Source organism: Rhinatrema bivittatum, chromosome 1 (genome assembly GCF_901001135.1).
Source record: "Rhinatrema bivittatum chromosome 1, aRhiBiv1.1, whole genome shotgun sequence".
Taxonomy (NCBI): domain Eukaryota; kingdom Metazoa; phylum Chordata; class Amphibia; order Gymnophiona; family Rhinatrematidae; genus Rhinatrema; species Rhinatrema bivittatum.
This window is the reverse complement of record NC_042615.1, coordinates 778350795-778372106: the sequence shown is the minus strand read 5'-3', so window position 1 is coordinate 778372106 and position 21312 is coordinate 778350795. Positions and strand designations below refer to the sequence as shown.

The 21312-nt window shown below is 43.0% G+C and overlaps 1 protein-coding gene across 1 annotated transcript in view; it reads left to right on the top strand.

Annotated features, from left to right (window-relative positions):
• SMAD4 (SMAD family member 4) overlaps nt 1-21312 on the top strand; it is a 180898-nt gene that overhangs the window by 110447 nt on the left and 49139 nt on the right. The window contains exons 8-9 of the mRNA XM_029579983.1: nt 7054-7104; nt 10898-11081. Of these exons, the coding sequence (XP_029435843.1) occupies nt 7054-7104; nt 10898-11081 (235 nt within the window). The remainder of the gene's footprint in view (nt 1-7053; nt 7105-10897; nt 11082-21312) is intronic.

Here is a 21312-nt window from a genome sequence, read left to right as displayed (position 1 = left end):
CTGCTGTAGGATTTTATATCTCTTAATGGGGCTACCAAGGCCGTTAACATTCCACGAAATTATTCTGGTTTTATCCCCCATTGTAAGTTAGTAAGGCAGAGAGTACATCGGGCCAGAGACACTGAAATTGAAAGGGCATGTTCCCACAGTAATCAAAGGCCCTCCGAGCCCAAAAAGGTCCAAGGAAACGTGCCAGCGGAGAACATGATTCCCCTAAGACACCATAAATCCAAAACCACAGGTCTTTCTTGCATCTTAAGCACTGTAATGCCACAACTCCCCCTAGCTCCCCCCTCCCCCATCCCCCCAATCCTCCCCCCCCTTCCACCCTTTCCCCCCCTCCCTTACAACTAAACCAGAACATACTCATTACCCCAAACCAAACACACAAAACCATTAAACCATTAACAAGCAATCCCACTAAAAGTGGTAAGAGATCACGTTCTATGTGGTCGGGTGCCACAATCACTTTGGTCAATAAGAGCCGATTCAGAATCTGTGTGAATTAGGATATTCGTCACCACAGTCCCACATGCTGGGTATGAACGACCCCCAGGAGTCCGTGCAGTTAAGTATACGACCTGGTGGGCTAGACACCCGAAATATCTTCGCCAGATCAGAAAGTATGCCACTGCTACTCCAATCAGGACTCATAGCCTCTGGGGCAAAAAGGCAAACGCTGCACTTAAGAGAGGCGTCCCGTGTGTATAGAAGGTAGTTCCCTCCATAGTCCAGATGGCCTTCAGTCCGCCGTCCAGTATTGCCTGGTAGAGTGGCCGTTCGATTGGATTGCCGCTCATTGAAACGTCCATCGTTGAACGCCGTCAGGCTCGTTATGGGGCACGCTGATCTGGTTAAACACCGGGAAGGAGTCTGTTCACCAGCAAAAAGTTGCGTAGTTCTTCAAAAAGAATAGCCAGGTGTCGACAGTCTTGGTAGTCCTTGACAGAGCCAACAACATAACGTCCCCGTTAGGGAGTAATTGAGTAGTTGACATGCCTGGAACTCACAGTCCCAGAAAAGAAAAGTTCCTCAGGCGCCAGAACAGAAACCATATGCTATAGCAACCGCTGCACAAAATGGCCGCCCCTCCTCGTTTGTGTTACTTCAGGTGCGTAGTGAAAAAGGACTGTGCTTCTTCCGGCGTTTCATAAAAAATGGTTTGGTTATTGTGCCAGATTTTCAATCTTGCAGGATATTGTAATGCAAATTTCACTTGTTTGTCGTATAGCTTAGAGCATATGGGTGAGAAACCTCTCCGTTGGCCCGACACCTGCGCCGAATAGTCTTGAAATATTCGAATCTTCCGGGAGTCATAGCAGAGATCCGGGGTCTTCCGAAAAGCCTGTAGTATTATTTGCTTATGAGCGAAATTTAGAATTTTCGCAATTACAAGTCTCGGTCTGCTATCTCCCTCTTTTCTCTGCCCTAATCTGTGCGCTCGTTCTATGCGGAAAGAGGGGGGCAAGCTCTGGAACATGGAGCGCCTCCGGTAGCCAGGATTCCAAAAAAGAGCCCAGATTCCCTTCTATCAATGTTTCAGGAAGGCCCAAGAGTCTAATATTGGATCTACGGGCTCTATTTTCAAGATCATCCAGCTTGGACGATTGGGCTGCCACTTGTTTTTCGAGGGCCATAATTTTCGTTGTCAGGGCCAGATTGTCGTCCTCCAGTAGGCTTACCCGTCCCTCCACACGTTCGAACCGTGGATTAATTTCCGCCAGGTCAGCATGCACCTCCGAAATTTGGGTGGAGATCCCCGCCAGTTTTAAGTCTAGCGCTTCCATAAGCATGGATTTGAGTTGTTCCGACGCCGCAGGAGAGAAATCGGAGTGGCCAGCAGACCCCGGTGTCAGCGCCATTTTTGGTTCCGCCGGTTTTGGCTTGTCTCTCTTCCCGGCTCTAACGGGCATTCCCGGAGAGGCTCTCTGCATGTACATAGTTATGGACATTAACCTGAGGATCCACTACTGTGCTGAGGAAAGTATCAAAGCTCAGATTTTTGTCGCGGTTTTCTTTTCCCAGATTGTAGCACCCGGAGCCCTCCTGCACACGTCCTCCTCCGCTCACCACATCACGTGATCTCCAATTTAATCTTTTAAATAACATTACAAGTTAAAAAAAAATAGCTATAGGCAACTGAGTTACACAATTAAAGTAAAAAAACCACTACTTTGATTAACTTATACAATAAAAAAAAAAAAAACAAACAAGAAATCTCACTTTTTTTTTCTAACTATGATTTTGATTGATTAAGCACAAGAACCTGAACAGTTTACATTCCTTTCATGCGAGAAGGAAGGAAGGAGAGAAAAAAAAAAGCTTGCGAGACAGATTACTACCCATCTCGCCTCTTCCTGCTTTATGAAACTTTTTGCAAAAACAATAGCTGCACAATTAAAATAATGCAAACTTTAAATTAGGTATTAGCACATACAAAAAGCATACACATCTGCTTTGCTAGCAACCTAAACCAGAAAAAGATGAAGCTAATTTCCTGGAAAGGAAAAAATATGCACGAAGAGAAACAGAAACTTTTAAAATATTTCATTTTGGTCTAGCCCTGTATCCTGCTGGTTTCACAAAAATCAAGGAAGAGTTTAGGTTATCAGCTGAGGCCAGTCACCCCACTGTTTAAGTAAGTATCGGGTGTGCCACATAGAGAGTAGAAGGAATGGGGTCAGCCAACCCCAACTTAATCCACAGGCCTGCTGGGAGAAGGAGGTACATACTGAATGTGAAATCCAGGGTTTGTAACAATTTTTAGCTGTATGTCCTTTTCTCCTACATCAAAACCAAATACCACGAAACTTCACTCACTGAGAAGCTAGTTCATGCCTCTGATTAAGTGCAGGACTACAGGTTAAAGTCCTGTCACGGAGGGGGCATACAGCGATTACATCCTCTCTCTCTCTCTTCTGGATCATTTGCTCCTCTCTCCCCAGAGGTCTTTATATCATCATCTTTTTCCTTCTCATAATTAGAGGGAGATTCGAGTTGACAATGTTCCCAAAGAATTTCTAATTCTTCATCTTTATCAAGTAACTGTGGTGGGGCCGCTTGGCAGTAGTGATCATAATATGATCAGATTTGAATTAATGACTGGAAGGGGGACAGTAAGAAATCCACGGCTCTCGTGCTAAACTTTCAAAAGGGAAACTTTGATAAAATGAGAAAAATTGTTAGAAAAAAACTGAAAGGAGCAGCTACAAAGGTAAAAAGTGTGCAAGAGGCGTGGTCATTGTTAAAAAAATACCATTCTAGAAGCACAGTCCAGATGTATTCCACACATTAAAAAAGGTGGAAAGAAGGCAAAACAATTACCTGCATGGTTAAAAGGGGAGGTGAAAGAGGCTATTTAGCCAAAAGATCTTCATTCAAAAATTGGAAGAAGGATCTAACAGAAGAAAATAGGATAATGCATAAGCGTTGGCAAGTTAAATATAAGACATTGATAAGACAGGCTAAGAGAAAATTTGAAAAGAAGTTGGCCGTAGAGGCAAAAACTCACAGTAAAAACTTTAAAAAAATATATCCGAAGCAGTAAGCCTGTGAGGGAGTCAGTTGGACCGTTAGATGATCGAGGGGTTAAAGGGGCACTCAGATAAGATAAGGCCATCGCGGAAAGATTAAATTATTTCTTTGCTTCGGTGTTTACTAAAGAGAATGTTGGGGAGATACCCGTTCCGGAGAAGGTTTTCATGGGTAATGATTCAGATGGACTGAACCAAATCATGGTGAACCTAAAAGATGTGTAGGCCTGATTGATAAACTGAAGAGTATTAAATCACCTGGACCGGATGGTATACACGTCAGGGTTTTGAAGGAACTAAGAAATTAAATTTCAGACCTATTAGTAAAAATTTGTAACCTATCATTAAAATCATCCATTATACCTAAAGACTGGAGGATAGCTAATGTAAGCCCAATATTTAAAAAGGGCTCCAGGGCGATCCGGGAAACTACAGACTGGTTAGCCTGACTTCAGTGCCAGGAAAAATAGTGGAAAGTGTTCTAAGCATCAAAATCACAGAACATATAGAAAGACAGGGTTTAATGGAACAAAGTTAGAATGGCTTTACCCAAGGCAAGTCTTGCCTCACAAATCTGCTTCAGTTTTTGAAGGAGTTAATAAACATGTGGATAAAGGTGAACCAGTAGATGTAGTGTACTTGGATTTTCAGAAGGCGTTTCATAAAGTTCCTCATGAGAGGCTTCTAGGAAAAGTAAAAAGTCATGGGATAGGTGGCGATGTCCTTTCATGGATTACAAACTGGCTAAAAGACAGGAAACAGAGAGTAGGATTAAATGGACAATTTTCTCAGTGGAAGGGAGTGGGCAGTGGAGTGCCTCAGGGATCTGAATTGGGACCCTTACTTTTCAATATATTTATAAATGATCTGGAAAGAAATACGACGAGTGAGGTAATCAAATTTGCAGATGATACAAAATTGTTCAGAGTAGTTAAATCACAAGGAGATTGTGATAAATTGCAGGAAGACCTTCTGAGACTGGAAATTTGGGCATCGAAATGGCAGATAAAATTTAATGCGGATAAGTGCAAGGTGATGCATATAGGGAAAAATAACCCATGCTATAGTTACACAATGTTAGGTTCTATATTAGGTGCTACCACCCAAGAAAGAGATCTAGGCGTCATAGTGGATAACACATTTAAATCGTCGGTTCAGTGTGCTGCGGCAGTCAAAAAAGCAAACAGAATGTTGGGAATTATTAGAAAGGGAATGGTGAATAAAACGGAAAATGTCATAATGCCTCTGTATCGCTCCATGGTGAGACCACACCTTGAATACTGTGTATAATTCTGGTCGCCACATCTCAAAAAAGATAAAATTGCGATCGAGAAGGTACAGAGAAGGGCGACCAAAATGATAAGGGGAATGGAACAGCTCCCCTATGAGGAAAGACTAAAGAGGTTAGGACTTTTCAGCTTGGAGAAGAGATGGCTGAGGGGGGATATGATAGAGGTGTTTAAAATCATGAGAGGTCTAGAACGGGTAGATGTGAATCGGTTATTTATTCTTTCAGATAATAGACTAGGGGGCACTCCATGAAGTTAGCATGTGGTACATTTAAAACTAATCAGATAATGTTCCTCTTCACTCAACGCACAATTAAACTCTGGAATTTGTTGCCAGAGGATGTGGTTAGTGCAGTTAGTATAGCTGTGTTTAAAAAAGGATTGGATAAGTTCTTGGAGGAGAAGTCCATTACCTGCTATTAATTAAGTTGACTTAGAAAATAGCCACTGCTATTACTAGCAACGGTAACATGAAATAGACTTAGGTTTTGGGTACTTGCCAGGTTCTTATGGCCTGGATTGACCACTGTTGGAAACAGGATGCTGGGCTTAATGGACCCTTTGTCTGATCCAGTATGGCATGTTCTTATGTTCGTTCTCAATTTCAGACTTTAAAGCTTCATTCTGGGTACTAGCAATTTTTAGCTTTTTAATTAAATCAGCCTCACTTTGCTCATAGTGTTATCTGTCTTCTGCCAATTGGGCAAAACATAACTTCTCCCTCATTAATTTATTACAGTTTTCTTGTTTCAATTTATCTGTAATATCTAACAGTAGCCATATTAAGGCTGTGCCCTGTTTATTCTTATTTTTGGGCATTGTGGCAGTGATATACTCAGAAATCTTATTTTCTACATAATCAAAAGAATTTGTCTGCTGCGATATTAGGACCCCATGGGTTCATTCTTCATGCTGCTGCAATCTCCAAAAGGTACTTTCTCTTCATTTCTGCTTTTAAATCTACCTTACTGTCCTTTTGATTATTAACAAATGAAACCTTTTGTCATCACATGATGCTAAAATTAAATACACACAATATTCTGTACTCACTAGGTTTTCTTATGCTCTATCCTGCTTTCTGCAAATTACAAGAAAAGTTCTTAACACAAACTAGATGGTCCCAAAATAAACAAATCTGCCCTTCACACTAAAAGACCAAGAAGTACACAGGCACATAAATTAAAGATTCATATAAACCTTTCACCTGAAATCCAACATCCTCATCACCAATTTTGTTCTTGGTTTGTTTATGTACTGATGAAGAGATGTCACAGTCTCTTCATCAGTATATAAACTTCTATTGATCTGTGACCAGCAATGAAGTTCAAAAGAGAGAATCGAGAAAAAAACCTCAAACATAAATGACTTAAGAAAACTGTTGCTGTTAAAAATATCCCAGGATGCCTTTCCCCCTTTATTTTAGAGGAAAGGTAAATGCCTTCATGGGAAGAGATGCTTTGAACTACACATTGAGCAGAGTTCTGTGTGCTCAGGACTGTGATTTGGGAAAGGTGCTGAGCTGGATAGAGAAGTCTCTTCTATGCAAACTTGTAAAATACCCCCCTCTCCTTCTCCTCACATACTCTCTCAGCTGGTAGAATGTGACCAGAGATTTTATTTTCCAGTTCTCTCTCAGCAGAGTTTCTTAAGGCTAACTAGTTTGCTTTCTGGCTGGAACTCCATGCCAAGCTCCCACATTTGTTTTGAGTTTGAGCATCTCTTGGTTGAATTCCTGACTCTTGAACTACCTGTGTTTCTTTAACTTTGTTATTCACATTTTGAATATTGGTGCAGTTCTTGGGGGCTAAATTGTTAACATGGAAGTTGATTTTTCAAAGCCGTTTATGCAGGTACATTTGCTATCTGAAAATTCCCCTCCTGCACGGCTGAGAGAATGTGCATATGTTTAGCTTCATTTGGGGAAGGCAGTTTGGGGCAGAATCAGAAAATAATGTGCATAGATGATGATTTCAAGTTTGTGTGTTATTTTCAGTAGAAAATCCACCTATACAAAAAGCCAGTGCAAACCCATGGCACTTTTCAAAGCTAAAATATGCGAATATTTTATCCTTGAAACTGGTGCAAAATCTGGGGTTAAAATATACCCACAGACTTTGTTCCAATGTGGACAGTTGGAAAATTACCCCATAGGGTAAAACCAAAATAAAACTCCTCAGAATTCTGCTTATTGCTGTTTGGTCATTTGCATTTTTTTTTTTTTTAAATTATAGGGCCAGGTCATAATGAACTTGCATTCCAGCCTCCTATCTCCAATCATCCTGGTAAGTAGATCTTTTTTGGGTTAGCCAAATTCTTTGTGCATAGTCACTTTTCTTGTAAGTATCTGGTCATCTAGCTTTTTGATAACAAGCCCTTATGATGTTTAACTTGTGTATATCTAGTAGGGGTGTGCATTTGTTTTTGAAGTATTGGCAATCCGCAACGTATATGTCCCTATTCATTGTATTCGTGGGGTCACAAAACATATGGCGAACCCCTACGAATACAACGTATCTAACGAATAAACCCCCCACCCTCCTGACCCCCTCCAAGACTTACCAAAATCCCTGGTGGTCCAGCAGGGGTCCTGGCGCGATCTCCTGCACTCGGGCTGTATTCAAAATGGCACCGATAGCCTTTGCCCTCACTATGTCACAGGGGCTACCAGTGCCATTGATCGGCCCCTGTCACATGGTAGGAGCAATGGACAGCCCTTGATCCATCAAGATAATCAACTAGCTTCTTGTCCATTTGGCTTATAAGCTTATGAGACAGTAAACTCTCTCATGGCTGCAGACATGTAATCTTCTTAAAGACATTTATTCATTTTAGATTTTTATATTCCGCTTTTCATGGAATACATTCAGATACTGTAGGTATTTCCCTATCCCCAGAGGGCTTACAATCTAAGTTTGTACCTGAGGCAATGGAAGGTAAAATGACTTGCCCAAGGAGTGACAGTGGGACTTGAACCTGGTGTCCTGGTTCATAGCCCACTGCTGTAACCACTAGGTTACTCCTCCACTCCACTGGAAAGTCTAGTTGACATGCCTTGTCAAAAATAAAGCCAAAGAGGCTGTGGAATTTCTCAAAGATCACCATTGTCTTGGATTTTTCATCCAGCAGTTTCCTTCTGTTTCTTTGTGCCTCCATCTCATTGGTACCACTGCTGGAGAAGCTCAATGTGCTCATCGGTGCATTACCAACCCAGCTGGCATTGGTTCCCAGGACAGCATCGGTGCCGGTGGGGCACCAAAGCCTCCCACTACTAATACGGTGGTCGTTGCCAATTCTTCTGAGAAGGAAGCTCCACCTAGGCCGGCAGAGATGCCTGGGCCTGTAGTCCCCTGTCCAGTTTTACCAGTGCCTGCAACTCTGGATGAAGACCGAATAACTAGGGGTCCCATCCCCTGAAGCTTACATGAGGATGAGGGCTCCTATGATCCTCGGAGTTCTCCTCTAAGGGCTCTGAAGGTCTCCTATCAAACCTTTCTCCTCCAGAGGAGTGAAGGAAGTTTCTGCATGAGGATTTAACCTTCGCAGGGTTTGTGAGGGTGATGGCAGAAGCCATCCACTTTGGTTATTAATGGAGGAGAATGTCAGGCATAAAATACTTGAGATCCTCTGTTACCAAGAGTACTGTTGTTGTTGTGTCTGTTGGCATCTTGTTAGGTGTCTGTTGGTCTCCTTTTCTGTTGGGGAGCAGCCTGTAGCTAGGGATTTACCCATATGTGAGGACTACCATCCTGCTTTTCCTCAGAGAAAGCAGAGTTGCTTACCTGTAACAGGTGTTCTCTGCGGACAGCAGGATGTTAGTCCTCACGAAACCCACCTGCCACCCCGCAGAGCTGGGTTTTTCCTATTTTTTTGGTTTATGTATAATTCAATGTTTCAAGACTGGAGACGTGGTATAGGGCATGCTCAGTTGCCTAGTCAAAGTTCTAGAAACTTTGACATAAGTTTTCTGCATTAGGACGCCGTGACGTCACGCACGCCTGTTCATGTGCTTTCGCTGGCTTGAGCGCCCGTGCGTGCGTCCATCTTCGCCGGCGGGGGCCGCTGGAAGCCGCTTTCGCCGCCGGCTGCCCCCGGGAGGCAGGGGAGCTGCAGTGCGTGCCTCCGGAATAGGGCAGAGAGGGCTGGAAGAAAGAAAAAGTAAGTTTACTTTGGTTACACTTATTCACAATACTTTACATGTCGAGTCGCTTTTCGCCCTGCGCCTTGCTTCGGGAGGAGGGGATTTTAGGTTTTTAGGTTTTCTTTGGGTTAAAGTTGCTTCGGGAGGAGGGGAGAGAGGACTGGGGCTGCCCCGGAGACCGGCACCCATGGATGCGGCCAGGGCAGGTGAGCGGGAGCTGGGGGAAAGTTTGCCGCCTACCTTACCCCTGCCTCTAACGCAGGGGTAAGGGTAGGCGGTAAATTAGCAGGTTAAACGCGCGGCAAAACTGCAGGTTTAAAAAGCGATAATCGGGGCGCGCGTTACTGTATGGGAGGGAATAGCTAATCCGATCGTTTACATCTCATATACATGCCGCGGGCGGAAAGGGTTACCCGGTGATTTAAGAAGCGGTAAGGATGGGTTAAAAGGGATAGTGAATCGCAGGTTGGACTAACGCGGCCAAATTGTGAGTAGAAAGTGGGTTAGAAGCAGGGTAACCGCGGCCGCACTTTACTGTATTGGACTGTTACTAATTTCCCTGCCCCCTCCCCCCGACACATAATGGGAGAAAAGACTTAGTAAATCTGGCCCTTAGTTTTACTAATTTTTGTTTCAGATTAGGTGGTTGCTGGAAGACTATTACTGGAAATATTTCTTTCAGTGAAGGCAACAGTGATAAGACAGGGCGGGTGAGACTGAGCAGTGAGATGGCACAGGAGTAAGCCTAATGAGATCCTCATATCAGCCAGCAGTAAGGAGTGGGAGAAGTTAATAAGACTAGAAGAGGAGAGCACTTCTGGTGGTGCTGAACCGTACTATAAAATCACCCGGGATGATAAGAGGGGCTTAGAATATCAGTGCTCAGGAAAGAGAGAGCAGGGCCTGGAAGGTGGTAAATCATAGTCGCTAGTAAAGAGGAATGAATAAAAAGGTAGAATGTGTGACTTGTTTGAGCTTTTATTTCTGGTAGGAAGGGAAGCATGTAATAATGATTCTCAAAGAATATGAGGAAAAAAAACAAAAAACGTGGGAGAAGAGGGAGAGCTAGAGACTAGAAAAACATTTAGACAAAGTTGGACCCCAAATGTCCCGCATTTACTGTTACTCGTTTTACTGACTTTTAAATTCTGATTTGTGGAACAGAAAACTGAAAAAATCAGCCATGGACAGAGAGAAATTAGGATGTTTAAACAGTGTTAATTTTTGTAACGGTGTGTTTCTATTTGTTAATACAGAACGTTCTAATTAAATGACAGTTTTTTAAATTGTCCTGCCTAGTACTGCTTGAGCATTCGTAATGAATCATTCTGTCCTGCCTCTCGTAGCCAAGATGTTAGTAAAAGGTCAGATGACCTGGAAGGGTCTTATAATTCTCATAACCCACACAGATCTAATGGGGTATCCATTACCGATGAGGCTAAGGTTTGTTTATATGATTGTTTTAGTCTTTTTTTTTTTAATGTATCTATTCTATTGTAAGCCACCTAGAATTGTGCTATAGGTGGCATATAAATATTTTAAATAAATAAATGCATGCATCGGGTTAAGACTCTCTCTACAAGCCAGGTGATTCAGAACTAAGGTGTTTTCTTCTGTCCCAAGATTCAGTCCTTCTCCCTCATGGCCTGGGTGCTGAATGATCAGTAGATGGAAAGCTTTATAGATATTCTGACAATACTTGTGTGACCCATGTGTGTGACTTCACTGAGCTCCTGTTACCAGAACAAACATAAGCAAGCATTGTCACTTTACTACTATTTTCCTGTGACAGAGCCACAGCACATGCAGTGTGGGAGTGCTGATACAAATCAGTGAAGCTGACGGAGTTTCAGCTGGCAGTCCGTATGACATGCTGTGTGTCTGCTAGTCAGCCTTTGGCATGTATTTTTATTTGTTCCACATGTTCCCTCCTGTAGCTCCTGAGTACTGGTGTTCAATCGCTTACTTTGAAATGGATGTGCAGGTGGGAGAGACCTTTAAAGTGCCTTCGACTTGCCCCATTGTTACTGTTGATGGCTACGTGGACCCTTCTGGAGGAGACCGCTTTTGCCTTGGCCAGCTCTCCAATGTTCACAGAACGGAAGCCATTGAACGAGCAAGGTACTTAACGGGTTTGTTTCATTGGTAACTGATGATTTTAGTGGCATATGCTTGTGTAGGTGCATGAGACGTTCAGAAGCTGTAAGACTGCATGCATTAATAAGGTTTGCACTATATCATCGTTCTGTGGCAGGATTGCACTTTACAGCTGGCTTTCCATTTTGGGCTCTCAGTATTTCCATTACTCTGCATTAGAAATTACTAGTACATAAAGTGAAACTGTAGACATGGCCACAGTGTGTTAAGATATTCTGCTGTACCGTTCCTTTCGAACCCTGGCCTCATTAATGTCTTACCTGCAGTGAATATGCAAAAATCAAAATGTGTATTTGTTACTTACAGAATTCTCCATTTACCCTGAGTCATCTTGGAATTTAATAACGTATTAGATCAGATGAATACTGTCTGTGTGATTTTTTTCTTAGATGCAGGACCATCCTTGGAGAGAGAGGGTGGGTGGGGTGAATCAGAGTGACTGTCTGCTCAGGGCTCTGCCACCTGCTACGTGTCGCAGAACCTATGAAAAGGTAGCACTGCAAATATTATACTGGTCCTTAAAACACTTCATACTGGAAAAACAAATAAGGTGGACTGCTAAGGATCGATACATAGAAACTCCATGCCAGCAGAATACCTCACCTCACCTCACTCATACATGCAGAACCAACACAGATGTCATTAAACACAGAATAAGTGACCACAAATTAGAAGTAGAAATATGCAAACAAAATATGAACTGGAAACCCAAGAAGCCAGACTCTGCATGCTATGCAACACTGAAGAAATAGAAACAGAAATGCATTTCCTCCTGTGCTGTGCAACATACAAAGATATTAGAGACGCACGTTCTCATTCCAAAAGCTGGCATATTAGATTACTAAACTATAAATAAAATAGTTTTTTTGTACTTTTGTTGTCTGGACATTCTGATCTTGTAACAGAGCACCCTCCCATTCACAAGAACTCTAGGATTTGATGATCCCAAAGTAACACCTCCCCCCTCATGAACAGTGAGAGCTTGGTGGCCTCATCATAATCACACTTCCTGTTTCTCTACTTTCTGCTCAGCACCAGTATCTCCCCCTCTCCGACCTCCTCTCTCTTTCCTCCAAGTCCAGCAATTCCCTCTCTTATCTTCTCCCTTCTCTGTCCATGCTGCTGCAGCATCCTACTCTCTCTCCCCTCTCCTCCCAGCAGGCGGCCACGGGCTGATCCTCATCTCTTTATCCCCAAGACTTGGCATTCCTTCTCTTCTCTCCCCCTTTCCATACCCTGCCCAGGCAACAGCAGCATCCCCCCCCCCTCTGTGTATCTCCTCACCACTTTCTCTTAAGTGCCACCTCCTCCCACAGCCCAGTGACTCCAGTTCAGGTTGCTTGATCCACCCACGGGTGGGAGAACCCTGCAGCAGCGGTGGCAGTGGAGACCACTTGCAGACAGAGCTCCGCCTCCTGAAGCGCAGGCCCCCTTTGTTCTGCTGGGGCCGGCGTGGATTGGTGGCGCCGCAGCTCGCATCTCCCGTGTGCCCTCCAAGGAGCAGGTGTGCAATTGCCTGCAGCTGTAGCCCAGATGTGATGAGACATGGGGGGAGAAGGACAATCACGCCTGCAAGTTAACGTTTGGCTCCCAAGCAAAACTTTCAGAGAAGACCTATCCCAGCGCGGAAAACGCCGGAGGTGGAGAAGGTTTCTACGCTTCCCAGGCCCTGCTCCACTACGGCCCTTTCAGAGTTTTCCTCTAGCCCTCCCCTCATCTGGCCGGTCGCACGTGAGAGAACAAAGAGGGCCTGACCGGTCCTCTGCCCCTTAGTCGTGCACCAGGACCGGTTGCACCACGGTCATCTTTTTACCAGCAGTCATAAAAGGAAACGGACAGTGTGTGGGCCTGTGAACCTGCGCGCGCTTTCAGAGGCTGGTCACAGCCCCACCCTATCCTCCTGCATGGGCTTCCTGTTTCCTTGGAAACCGTGCGGGGGGGGGGAGGGGGGGCAGGCCTTGCACTGGAATTTTCTATCTTAACTACCATTGAAAGGTGATTGCGGGGTGCCGCTCTTGACTGGCAGCTCTGGAGCAGAGAGGACCATTGGGGCCCCTCTTCGCGACTGGGCAAAGTTTACAGTAGTGGTGTGCGGGCCAGGGATGGTAGGCAATGTGATTAGGTAGCTGCAGAAAGGTGCCAGATTAAAGTAACAGGGTGTATCATTAGAAAAAAAAAACAAGTTCTGAATATACTTCATGTTAAATCATTTTGACATCACATTGATTTGAAGATGATAGTATAGGAAATAGCTGAGGGCTTTGATTAAAGGGCAACAATGAAAGATGCAATTCTGCAATTTAAAGAAGCACTTTGGGTTAAAGTACCCCTTTCAAGGCACACATTGATTGGAAAGCTTTTACCAAGTTATTACTATGTGTTTGAGTGCTGCCTGGTGCAACAACTTTCAGACTCTGCTGAAAGTTTTGCTTTTTTTTTTTTTTTTTTTACTTGAAAGGCATGATGAGCATGGCTTCAGCTAAGATGACTCTCTCTTACCATGGTTGGATCCCTTTGTAAGAGTCGTATTCCTGTACCCTTTCTTTCTAGTGCCAATAAGGCAGCACAGAGGAAAGGAAGACATAGGTTCAAGGTGTTTAATGCCAAGGACCAGACATGGCTCTAATTGACATCTAGCTGTTGTGCAAAACACTTGTCAGAAATTTACCGAAATGGTGACACTGGTGCACCCATTACATAATAGTAATTGAGAAATGTGCTAAGTTGATTGATTGGGAGTACTTCTACATAAAAATAGTTACACTTAAATTTAGCTTTTCACTTCCGATTCTCAGCTAGTAGAATGACAAATAAGACTTGCAGATACAGATTAATTTATTTGAAACAGATTTGAACAGTATATATATATAGGGTAATACAGTATTTCCATCTCCAAGTTTTGATGATATTTTATACCATTCTAATTTCATTTTCCTCCAGAGCCTTTTCTTGTAAGTACCTCAACTGTTATTCTCCAGTTACTATATGCTGCATGCTATAAAACATCTGCTATGCCATGCAGTTATTGAGATATTGGTTATTACGCATCAACATTTGACTTTTTGAGTTTAGAATATGGAGGCGTGCTTTTCTCTTTAAACTACGGGTGGATGGCTCATGTCTTATGTATTAGATGTCTTCACAGTCCCCGGGAATCTTGTCCAGCACTAGTGGTCATGTTGTGCAAGGAATAACACTTTGAAGTAACTTGTAATGGAGGCATATCCTAATCTTAGCCAGGGAAGTTCCTGGCATAAGTATGAGATGAGAACTAAGAGAAATGCTAAAGGCTCTGTTCTGAAAAGGATAAACTGAAAGAAAAATAGGGCAACCTCATTTGTGATTGATTCAGAGGACTAGCAGAGTCTTTGTAGGTTGTGATAGCTTTTAAAGGACCAACAAGAAAGATTGTAGTACTTGATCTTTTGAGACCTCACAGGCTACTTCTTGATATAATTATAGAACTGGAGAAGGAAGTTCTTATATGTAGAGAATGTTGTGGAGTGGGAACGCCCACAATGGGGATCATAGGGAGGTATCTATGGAAAAGTGGCTTAGTCTATATAGGGGTTAGAATTTTTATGACCAGAGCGTTGAGGTAATATATCAAGACTAAGAGCATCTCACAAACCCATAGAAGTCCATGGATCATTCATCTGCAAATCAAGCAGTGTAGTTCACCTCATCCAGTGCAAGGGTTGTCCCAACTAACAATATCTGGGAGATACCAGGCCCTTCGAACCAGGATGAGCCATAATCGCTTAACTAGATCTGACCCTAACACCAGCACAACTGTGGGACAGTGCTTCTTTCAACCAGGATACTCAAGCTCTGCTTATCTGTTGTAGTCCTTAATGACATTTTTAAAATCCTGCAGGAAATAGGGATATGGGAACTGAAATAAATTCATTATAAGAATAAAAAAAAGGAGAGGGCTGAATCAAGGCCTATTGGATTCATTAGTTCCTGTGGAAGAAAAATGTCACTGGTGTTCAAACCTAATGAGGTATCCCTTCAACATTGTCCACAAAAATTCTAACTCCTACAGTAACCTATATTCTCTGAAGATAAACAGCTCAGCATAATCACATTGTAATGGTGTCAAATGAAATGTGATTTTCAGAGCTGCTTGGGAATTTTTGGACTACTTGTGAGTATGCACAGTAGTTTCCAGCATCCGCAATCATACAGCATGCCTCAGTTCTTCATTTTCTGCAGTGAACATCTGATGTGTTTTTTCATTGCCAGCCTAAGTTAGCTGAGTTTTTTCCTCACTTGAAAGTGATTTTTCTCTCTTTCTGCATTTATTTTTCTTCTAATATGCCTTAGTACATTTTGTCCTGTCCCCTAAGAAGCGGTTATGGTTTTACATAAAAACTAATCACGTTAAAACAACAGAGTCCAAAAAATTAGAATGCAACTACAACACACACAATTCAAAAGAGCACTTTAACAAACATTATCACTTTTATGCAGCATGAATATGAAAACTGAGGACCTTATACCACCTTATAGTTGCAGGCAATTAGCTTTTCAGTCATTTCAGCCTTATATTGCTGCTAGATGAGGCTTGTATAATCATGGGTCCCAGTTACATTGCCTATTTAAATATTTTTTTTAAAATGCATAGGATTACTTCCCTTTTATGTTCCAAAAAACAGCTGCCCAATGTGTATCACATTTAATGGAACAATCACTGCTTCAGGGGCTCAAATTCTCTGCTCCAAAGACGCAATATTTCAAACATTGCCATCCATATAACTCTGGGCTTGTGCCTCCATCTTGTTCAGCAGCACTGCGACAATAAATACAATTCATGGCATTGTACACATCATTTTCTGTGCGATATTTATTTATTTATTTATTTATAAACTTTTATATACCGACATTCGTGGGAACATCACGCCAGTTTACAAGCAACTATAAAGAAAGGAAAATTACAATGAACGGGGGGGGGGGGGGGCAGGGGAGCAGGCAAAAGAGAGAGGGTCACAGAGGCAGTGAGAAAATAAAGAAATAGAGAACTAGATGGGAATCGTGCTATGTCTCAAAAACATCAAAGGCTATGTACAAGAAAATCGGGTGGTAAAAACCCTAGTAAAACATTTACAATCTTACAAAGATACAATGCTGTACAATTTTGATGGAAGGATAGCGGGGCAGAAGGCTGTACAGGGGGGGGGGGGGGGGGGGTATGGGAACAGGGAAGAAAGGGGACTAGGGGACAGCAAAGGAGCAAAAAATTGGACAACTGGCTAGGTTTGGTTGGTATCAGGGTAAGCCTGTTTGAAAAGCCCATGTCTTGATTCCTTTTTTGAAGTTGCGTAAGGATGGCTCTAGACTGAGTTCAGTAGGTAAGGAGTTCCAGAGGGCTGGGCCAGCGATGGAGAAGGCTCTTTCTCTGGTAAGAGCGTGGTGTGCGGTTTTAAGGGAAGGAGTGTGGAGGGTGCCTGCAGGGGAAGATCTGGTGGGATGGTTGGAAAAACGGAAACGTGGCATCTCCTCGAGCCAGGAGTGGTTATGTTTGTACAGCGTGTCGTGCAGGATGGTAAGTGTTTTGTATTGAATGCGGAAAGGAATGGGCAACCAGTGTAGGTCCTTTAGAATGGGGGTGATGTGGTCCCCTTTTCGGGTATTGGTTATGATCCTGGCCATGGCATTTTGCAAGATTTGCAGGGGTTTAATAGTTGAGGATGGGAGGCCCAGGAGCAGATGTCGAGTTTTGATAAGAATAGTCGTCTGTAGTACTATACGGAAATCCTGAGCGTGGAGGAGGGGTTTGAGTTTTTTTAAGGATGTGGAGTTTGAAGAAACCCCGCTTTAGTAGAGTGTTAATGTGGGGTTTGAAATTTAAATGTTGATCTAGTGCGACACCTAAGTCTCTTACGGAGTGCAGTGGAGCGGATGCTAAGGTAGGGTTATGAGGGATGGATTGGGATATACGGTCAGGTTGATTGGAGATCAAGAGGATTTCTGTTTTCGATGCATTTAGGGCAAGGTGGAGGTTGGCTAGTAGGGAGTTGATAGAAGTAAGACATGAATCCCAGAGTTGCAGGGATTTGGTGAGGGATTCTTGAATAGGGATGAGGATTTGCACATCATCTGTTAAGTCCTTTAGGGTGCACTGTTTGCAAACAGAAAATTCACTCCTGTTCACGCTGATGCACTACTTATCTCTTGCCCTCTCGCCAATGCAATTGAATCTGCTCCAATAAGTCCATCTAATATTAGATTTCCATTTTCTTTCCATTAAAATGCAACTTTTAGGTTCTGTGAGCTTTGTTTAACTGTCCACTTAGTTTTCCTTGTATAATATATGTGGAGATGACTTAGTCACCTTACAGGTGTAAAATAGTAATCAAATATCATACACTTCCATGTTTGTTATATGTTTGATTATATATATATATCCCTGTAAATTATATAGGGAAAACCAAGCGGACAGTTAAAACAAAGTTCACAGAACATAAAAGTTGCGTTTCAATGAAAAAAATGGGAAGTTTCATTAGTGGAAGATTTTATTCACTATAGTCATGATTTTTCTGATATTAGATGGACTGCATGGGAGCAGAGTCAGTTGCATTGAAAGAAGCTCTTTTGGCTATAATAGCCTCATTCACCCCACCTTTTAACCATGCTGGCAATCATTTGGCTTTCCTTTCCCCGCCCAGTTTTACACTCTCCCTGTTGAAATGTATTTTCCAAGCTTTTCAGTTAATATGTGAACCGGTATGATGTCCCCACTAATACCGGTATATAAAAGTTTCTAAATAAATAAATAAATTTTGAAATGTCTGCATGCAAATGCGAAAAGTCTAAAAGGGGATGCGGAAAACTCCAAAGAGAGTTAGCCTCCTGCTGATTTTTCAGCCCTGCTGTCTTTGAGGAGGAGTTTTGGAGGCAAATGGCAGAGGCAATAACTCATTACATGAAGAGTGCCAAATGGACAGCATTAACCAGCTCAGCTTCACTTGTCGTCATGATCTGCTTACTGCTGCCTTCCTTAATGACTTGGCACCATCGCTGAGCCTCAAACATTGGCATTGGCTTTGTGTGTGTCTAGTCTGAACCAAACAGCTTTAAAGAAAGAAGCTCCTCTAGTTTTAGAATTATATCTGAAGGCCCAAAAGTTGACCTTTAGCACTAAAAGGTGGTCAGTTCAAGGATAGGTGCAGTTTTGGATGTCACTCCCTCTTTATATAGAGTGTGACTCTAAATGCTCTTGGAAGTCCACATATAGATAAGAGGAGCTTGATTCCAATGATGAATATCCTCCTGGTCCCCTCTTGGTCTCTTCTCCTCCACAGACAAGGAGCAGTTCCCCCACCGGAGGACCTCTACATTTCAGAGATTGTTTAAATAATGCCCAGGGCCATTTCAATAGAATTGCAAGTCATAGGAGAGCCCAGGGTTCCTCTATTTGGCCTTCTCAAGCTCTTAGATGTGGCAAAAGAGTTAATGGCTATGCCCATCTACTCTCTTTACCAGGACATACCTAAGCAGATGTGCGAAAATTCATGTGCTGTACTCCCTGTTGACAAGATGGCAGAAATGAAGTATTGTGTCCTGGTGGCTGCGGATTCAACCAGTCCCAATAGCTACACCAATTTTTGGTGGTCAAAATTACCCTGAAATAAACCAAAAAGTTTCAAGTGCATGCCTGGGTATGCCCAATGAGTGGCAAGACCTTGACCTGTTTTGAGAGAAGGCAATACCAGAATGCTGCATAGCATCTTACCAGACTTGCATGGTTCAATACTTGCATACCATTTTGGAAAAGGTGCAGTGCTTTGCTGAACCCTCTCTCAAGGGCTACAGATTCAGTTTATTGGCTTTATCTCTAAATTGCTCACCACACAGAGTTTTTGACTTTGAGATTAGAAATTGTCTTCCTCTTGGAGGCCAGAGCAGGTGATATTGTTCCACCAAAAGGAGAGGGTGGGGATTATTTTTCATGGTACTTCTGGTCCCCAAGAAGACTAAAGGATCCTGCCCCATCATATGTTATGTAATATAATAGTTTACTTACGCCTTTTTGTAGGCAAAGCCCACACTCAAAATATTTCACAGTGGACCTAATAATCAATATAGCAATACACATCAAAATACGTCATAAAAATACAGAAGTTGAAAGCCTCCCCTCCAACCTCACCAAGGAGCTGAGAAGACTACCCTACAATTAGAACAGTAAGTCAAAGGTATACATTCCATCCATAGTTTACACATAACCAAGATCAAAATAATAAAATATAAATCCCTACTACAATCTGACCTTTCCCTACCTTCACTAAGAGGCTGGAACAACCTGCATTGCATACTTAAACAACATTATCAAAATTATACTCCCACTTACACATCATAAACTAAACATGTTCCCTTCCTAGAATCCACCACAGCTAACATCAGTTTTTGTGTAGAAAATTTTTTATTGGCAAACAAGGCTACAAAACAGTAGAAAAACAGAACACAATTGGTGAACAGGCATCAAAGCCCGATTAATAATGAAATCACAGTTTTCCACGCACATGTAAACAAAACCCAAGTTACCAGTTTTATACAATGTATAAGTATATCCCAATCCCAATACCCACCCCCCACCCTCCCACACACACAGTGGAACACAGGGTTATAAATTGGTAAAAGAGCGAAAAGAGAAGTAGAAGGGGTAGTGAAGATCAAGGGAATTAGTACAGCGGGTAGAGGACAGGGCCCCCAGCAGATCCAGTATGGAGTAGCCCATACTAAATGAGCACAAAGTTGCAAAATGACAGACACGGAAATGCAAGAGGCCAGGAAACACCACTAAACACCATGATGCCACAATGACGTTCAAGGGCGAGGAGCAGGGGAAGATGGAGATGCCTGAGAGTCGAGCCACTGAACATAATGGACCCAAATTTTTTCAAAAATACCCATGCGATCTCGGAGCACAGCAGTAAGTCTACTGAGTTGGTAATACGTGTATAACCTATGTTGTATTTGAGCTAAGCTCGGTATGGTGGTACCCTTCCAATGGAGTGCTAGTTCAGATCGAGCTGCAATAAAAACATGTGTCAAAAACCTCTGAATGTGTTTATTGTGTCCAGGGACTGGAAGGCCTAAAAGCACATGCCAGGGCTCAGCCTCTATCGACTCCGGGATAAACGTGGATAACCAAGCAAACACTTCTCGCCAGAGGATAACAACCTCCTGGCATTCCCACCAAAGATGATAATAGGTACCTGTGCTCCCACACCCCCTCCATCAACGGTCCGATAGGGCTGGACGATATTTATGTAACTGGACCGGAGTATAATGCCACCTATAAATAAGTTTGTAGCAGTTTTCCTGTAAACCCACCGACACTGAGCATTTATGAGCAAGTGTATAGATAGCGTCCCAGTCCTGGTCATCCAACTGACACTGAAAGTCCCGATCCCACAGACCACAATGTCGGGGGGGATCCTTTGCCACCCCATTAAGAATGCTATACACCTTAGAGATAACGCCCCGTATGGTGGACGCATTCTTGCAATATGTTTCAAAGAGGGTACCTTTTAATTTTAAGTCATTCCCACGAAGACCCCTTTGAACAAAATAGTACAGCTTAGCATAATGTAAAAAATCTATCGCAGGCAAAGTATATGTAGAGCAAAGCTGACTGCGGGTCATAAGCAACCCTTGTTGTTGGACATGTCCCAAACGAACAATGCCCGCAGAGGTCCACTGGGTCACCGTCGGGGAGTGATCCTGAACAGAGTATACCGTGTTAGAACACATGTGAGTCATGATAGTGAATTTCTCAGGACCCACAAGCGTAGGCTTCCAAGAGTGCCAAACACGAAGGGTTGTGCGGAGAGCAAACGGAAGATACAAGAGTGGTCCCCACGTTACTTTAGGTTGCCAGGGCAGCGCAGAAATGGGAAAATCCCCTAGAAGCGACTGTTCTAAGTGCACCCACTGCGGTATATCGGTAGTGCGATGGAAAGCAACCAAAGCTCGTAATTGTGCAGCTGAGTAATACCAAAATAAATTCGGTAGGTTAACTCCCCCCCGGATTTTTGGCCTAAATAACGTGGTCCTCGCCACCCTTGGAGGACGTCTGCGCCAAATATAGCTACATAAAATTCGTTGCCACTGTTTGAGTACACTGTTGGGTAAATAGATGGGAAGGGTCGTAAAAAAATATAAAAATCTGGGGAGAATGTTCATCTTA